At 46.8% G+C, this 6206-nt stretch overlaps 1 protein-coding gene across 2 annotated transcripts in view; it reads right to left on the reverse strand.

Moving 5' to 3' along the window:
• Nucleotides 1-5151: 5151 nt before the first annotated feature.
• LOC143291091 (uncharacterized) overlaps nucleotides 5152-6206 on the reverse strand; it is a 16435-nt gene continuing 15380 nt past the window's right edge. For both annotated transcript variants that reach the window (XM_076600711.1, XM_076600709.1), the window contains exon 3: nucleotides 5152-6206. This exon is cut by the window's right edge and continues 936 nt beyond it. In XM_076600711.1, coding sequence (XP_076456826.1) covers nucleotides 5760-6206 — 447 coding nt within the window. In that variant the 3' untranslated portion in view covers nucleotides 5152-5759.

Genomic DNA, 6206 nt, shown 5'->3' on the forward strand with positions numbered 1-6206 from the left:
TTTGGATAAGTTTCAGGATAGTGTGCTAACTTTTCACGTTTTATAAATCCAATCCCCACACATTAAAGCCTTCAGATCAGCATTCAGTTCTACTATGCTCAAGCGTGCACCCTCGTCATGCCGAAAACACGACGTAATGCTTATGATGCAGCCTTCAAATTGAAGACGATCAACCTAGCAGACGACAGTGCAAGTGGCGAACCAGCAGCGACCTCCACTTTGTGTTCATGTTCATGAAGTGAAAGCGAGGCTGAAGTCAGTGACAAGATGGCGGAGGAAACTGTTCTGGTTCTCTTCAACTGGGACACTCTGTCACAGGCCATCCCACACTCTGAACGCTTCATGCAACACACAGCCGCCTCCCCATGCTTTTCAAGATCAGTAACAGCACGGTCGACATTGATAAGTTCCTCTTCTACACCGTAGGGGAAAGCTGGACAAGGGAAGCCCAAAGACTGTTCCAGGAAGGTGCCTCCCACCCTGCCCTCTGCAACACCTTCTTTCCTAGAACCCTGCACCGGTGGAACAACCAACCTGCCACCCAGCCTCACTGATACTCTTTTTTTTTTTTTTTTTTTTTTTCTGCCCCATCATCTGCACCGTTTCAGTGGCATTACTCCCACGCCGCTCATTTAGATTCCCCCATACATGGCCACACCCAGGTTCATCCATCACAGTTCCAGCGTCGGCAGTCTGCAGGGAACTGTCGATGTTAGGTTGCCAGGAGGCCACACAACAGAGGAGACCGTGCACTGCTGCCGAGTCACTTCGGTGGTGTTCAGTGGTGCCTGTTCTGATTTAACGTACTTAGGACACCACCTACTAAGCCCCCTACTAACAACAATAATGGCTTAGTCGCCGAGCCAGACTGAGTGGGCGTCCCTCCCAGAGTGGAGACAGCCACCACAACCCTCAAACAACAGCCCCACCCATGAATCTGCCGACACTGAAGACACTGACAGGACTCACCCCAAGCACAGAAGTGGAGGACAATCAAATCACGGATACTCCTTCGATGAAGCTCTTCAAGGTCAGTCTGGGTCAGCACACTGACTCCGCTGAAGACAACCAACCAGCAGCACCATCTGCACATAGTTTTAACCTTTTAAAAGGAAATTTTCTATCTAAAATTACGTTTAAATAACATAGTTACTGTGACCCACTAGTGCAGACTCTGGCAGGGGTCTGACATTCCTGTCCTGTGCAAACTACTATCCGCCTATGCGGAGAAAACGAAAGTAGCTACGGCCGATAACCTCCCGGAAGTAGGTAACCTCCCCTTTGCCCCCCTGACTAGCGCCCTCTTTTTCCGGCAGCCATCATGACTCCTGTTCCTGTGCTCTTCATACGGCAAAGTTTTTTTCTCGTATTTTCTGTCTGTCTGTCGATTCTCTGGCGTTCTTGTTTTTTTGTCAAATTATGTCTCCAACCAGGTCACATAATTATATAGCTCGATTGGGCGATCGCGCTAAAATTAAGGCCCGATCGCAATCGATTCGCTGACACTCTGGGCCCTCTACTCCTGGCCCTCTCAACAACGCCAACCCGCCGCCTCCTCCACTTCCTCCGCTCCCTCCGGTCGACTCCAGACCTCCTCCACCTCCTCTGGTGGCTTTTCCAGGTTTGTTGCCCCACACTCAGGTCAGCGCTGCCTTTAACTCACTCAGTACGGCCAGTCCTCTCTTCTCCTCTACACAGACCCCTTGGATGTCCAGTGGGTGTCTCAATGACCCAACCTTTAGCTTCCGTCATCAGAATTGTGGTATTCTTTGTCAATATTCACGTCTTCAGTATAAGAGCCTTCCGCTTGCAATATTTTGATGATGGTAATTGGGGTGAAACGCTGTTAACGTCGTCTCTTTCACCGTTCGTATGGAAAGAGTTAATGTCATTTTTATCCTGTTTTCTTTGTTCTGAGCTACTGGCCTCCCGCTCATCATACCCACTGACAGGTGCAACAGCCGAATGGTTAAAGCCTTGGACTTTCAATCTGAGGGTCCCAGGTTCGAATATTGGTAACGGCGATGGTGGGTAAAGGGTGGAGATTTTTCCGACCTCCCAGGTCAACACACATGTGCAGACCTGCTTGTGCCTAAACCCCCTTAGTGTGTATACGCAAGCAGAAGATCAAATACGCACATTAAAGATCCTGTAATAAATGTTAGCATTAGGTGGTGTGGAAACAAGAACATACCCAGCATGCACATCCCCGAAAACGGAGTATGGCTGCCTACATGGCGGGGTAAAAACGGTCACACACGTAAAAGCCCACTCGTGTGCACACAAGTGAACATGGGAGTTGCAGCCCACGAACGAAGAAGAAGAAGAAGAAGAATCATACTAGTTAGCTCAGCAGACTCCACCACTGAACCACACACATTTAACTCACTCAGTACGGCCAGTCCTCTCTTCTCCTCTACACAGACCCCTCGGATGTCCAGTGGGTGTCTCAATGATCAAACCTTTAGCTTCCGTCATCAGAATTGTGGTGTTCTTTGTCAACATTCACCTCTTCAGTGTAAGAGCCTTCCACTTGTAATATTTTGATGGTGGTAACTGGGGTGAAATGCTGTTAACGTCGTCTCTTTCGCCGTTCGTATGGAGAGAGTTAAGACAGATCAGCCAAGTCCAAGCTAAGGAAGAAGAGGAGAAGAAGAAAACAGGATGTTAGAAGCATGTGTGCAACATGTACTGACCAGTCTCGTGGCTGGAAGGTCTTCTACAAGGAATGCTTCTGAAAGCACCAGTGATATGTAAGCAGATGCCAGACACATCTGGTAATAGCTTGGACTGCATTGCTACACCTTTTACCAACAGGTAGCAGTTTGTACTGCATTGCTAGACCTTCTGCCAACAGGTAATAGTTAATACTGCTGTGCTAGACCTTTTACCAACAGACAATAGCTTGTACTGCTACTAGTGCTAGATGTTTTACCAATAGGTAATACTAATAGTTTGTACTGCTAGATGTTTTACCAGCAGGTAACAGTTTGTACTGCAGTGCTAGATGTTTTACCAACAGGTAACAGTTTGTAATGCAGTGATGAAGTCTCTACCAATGGGTAATAGTTCGTACCACAGTGCTAGATGCTTTACCAATAGGTAACAGTTTGTAATGCAGTGACGAAGGCTCTACCAATGGGTAATAGTTCGTACCATAGTGCTAGATGCTTTACCAATAGGTCACAGTTTGTAATGCAGTGATAAAGGCTCAGCTAATGGGTAATGGTTTGTGCCACAGTGCTAGATGCTTTACCAATAGGTAACAGTTTGTAATGCAGTGACGAAGGCTCTACCAATGGGTCACAGTTTGTACCGCAGTGCTATGCTTTACCAATAGGTAAGAGTTTGTGTAACCGAGTGTGTACACGAGTTCATCTTCATGTGCAATCCTATGTGTGAGTGTAAATTAAATGTAGTTCAACTTTGTGCCAATGAGTGTGTGTGTGTGTGTGTGTGTGTGTGTGTCTGTGTGTGTGAGTGTGCATGCAGGCACATATATACACAAACTCTCAGATGCTGTTCTTAAATGGTTAAATTCATAAACTAAAGGTAAAAGATAAATGAATAAATGAATAAATGCACACACATACACCATCGAGTACTAAAAAAACAACTTGCTTTCATCAGCGACAGCCAACCCCCTCCTGACAATGAAAATGTACATCACACGACTCGGCCACAGAATCAAGACTAGCTTTCTTACTTCAGTCCAGTCCATGGTATGCCAGACACTCTTATCTAATAATAATAATAATGGCTACTTATATAGCACACTATCCAGAAATCTGCTCTAGGTGCTTTATAAAAAAACGCTTTGTTAACATAAAACATTACATCTATGTTACATTCACACACCAAAATATGACTACACACACACACACACACACACACACACACACACTGCATACATACATTTTAACAATACATGTGTATCTAACAGCTACCCTAACACATACGCACACATAGGCATATGTATACATACATAGTCAAGCACAGCTAACGCAAAGGAAGTGGACCTGCCACAATTGAACTTACTGCTGAGGGAAAAGGTGAGTGGCTTAACTTATCTCAGGATATTTCTTTCCTCAGAAATTCCCCAGGGAGGTGCTGACGAGGCTGAACACCACCATTCTCATCACAGATGGAAATTTCGAAATGTCCCCTTGTCAGAGGGACTCAACCTCAATTGTTAGGGGGGGGGGGGGGGGGTTGGGGGGGGGGGAAATTCATCTGGAGTTCCCAGGCTTAAAAGTCAAGAAGATTAATAATCATCACAATTTATTTACTTCCCCGAAGGTGCTGCTGGCAAAAAGAGTGATCTCGTGAATTCTTTTTTTCTTTCTTTTTTTTTTATGTTCTATTTTGTCAGAAGCACATCCATCAAATCATCTTCAATCGACGGGTGCAACAGCCGAGTGGTTAAAGCATTGGACTGTCAATCTGAGGGTCCCAGATTCGAATCACTGTGACGGCGCCTGGTGGGTAAAGGGTGGAGATTTTTACGATCTCCCAGGTCAACATATGTGCAGACCTGCTAATGCCTGAACCCCCTTCGTGTATATATGCAAGCAGAAGATCAAATACGCATGTTAAAGATCCTGTAATCCATGTCAGCGTTCGGTGGGTTATGCAAAAAAGAACATACCCAGCATGCACACCCCCGAAAATGGAGTATGGCTGCCTACATGGCGGGGTAAAAACGGTCATACACCTAAAAGCCCACTCATGTGCAAACGAGTGAATGCAGAAGAAGAAGAAGAATCTTCAATCTCCTTCCAAAAAAATCAGTGAACTGGAACCAGACAAGTTCAAACAATCCTCACACAAAACCTTTTGTAACCCGATAGGTTTATAAATCGCCGCTCTGATCCACGTTTCACACAGAGTTTGATGACACCACAGATGATTGAAATTTTGCATACATGACACACAACTGTGCTCACCTTACCTTCAGACAAGTTTGAATTAGATTCAGAACAACGCATGCCTCACCTGGTTCAGCGTTAAACAACAAAACGTGAGCTGGAACTAAAAGCTTCAAAAACTTCAATTCATTTTCCTGATACAATGCACTTAACAGAGCCATACCTTTCTCTCGTTTAACTAATCACCCAACCTGATGCTTTGCAGTTTTTTGGGGGGGTAGGGGGAGGGTGCTTGGGGGGTGGGTGGGGGGAGGGTGCTTCAGGGGGTGGGGGGGGGGTGCACATAACATAGGACTGTACTGCCCCTCTTGAGAATCCTTAAACAAGAAACCAACCTCTCCTTTTTTTCTTTCTTCAATTTTTTTATGTTTCAAAGCTACCTCAGATAAAAGACAACGCTGCTGTGTGTGTGTTTGTGTGTGTGTGTGTGTGTGTGTGTGTGTGTGAATAAGTGAATAGTATACCCGTGTGTTGGAAAGATTAAGCGACCATCACTGAACAGGAATTCCCTTGAAGATGAAGTCGAATTCACAATGAAATGAACGCAAATGACTACAAAACTTAACTCTACAAAACTTTACAAATACTTCAAAACCATCACTGAAGACAAATAAAATCTGAACACTAACTAACTAACAGAGCAGGCACATGATGTGTGCAAGAACAAAACAAATATGACAACATCAGGCGTCCACTTCCCGTTGTGATTCACATTGCACCGCTCTTTCAAACGATGACACAAGGTCACACCAGCAGCAGCAGCAGCGTATTCCCACACAGGTCCCAGATGCTCACAGTTGTTCACCGTTACTCACTGTCGTTCACCGTTACTCACTGTCGCTCGCTGTTCGACGTGGAAGGTGCTGCGCTCACCTGCCCTTCTCCCAGATCCTCCTCCTCCTCGTCTGACGACGACAACGACAGCAACGAGGTGAAAAACTTCTTCAGACGAGACCGCGGCTTGCGCTTTGGCCGCAGCATGGAGGTCTGGGGTTCGTACTCTTCGTCGGAATCGTCGCTGACCTCCATGGCCAGGCGAGGTCGGACCCCTGATGCGGCAGCCCTCCCCCCCACCCCCACTCCCCCCACCGCCCCTCCTGGCACCGTGACGGCAGCCCTGTGGGCGTGAGCGGCGATGTCGGCACGAATGGCTGCAGCGTTTCTCTGGCCGCCCCTCACCTCAGAGTTGTGGTTGGAGTCGCACTGTTGTCCTTCCTCCTCACGCTCGTCCCCCCCTCTCCCAGCTTCCAGGAAGGCCGCAGCCGACCTTGAGTGAGG

Source organism: Babylonia areolata, chromosome 16 (genome assembly GCF_041734735.1).
Source record: "Babylonia areolata isolate BAREFJ2019XMU chromosome 16, ASM4173473v1, whole genome shotgun sequence".
Taxonomy (NCBI): domain Eukaryota; kingdom Metazoa; phylum Mollusca; class Gastropoda; order Neogastropoda; family Buccinidae; genus Babylonia; species Babylonia areolata.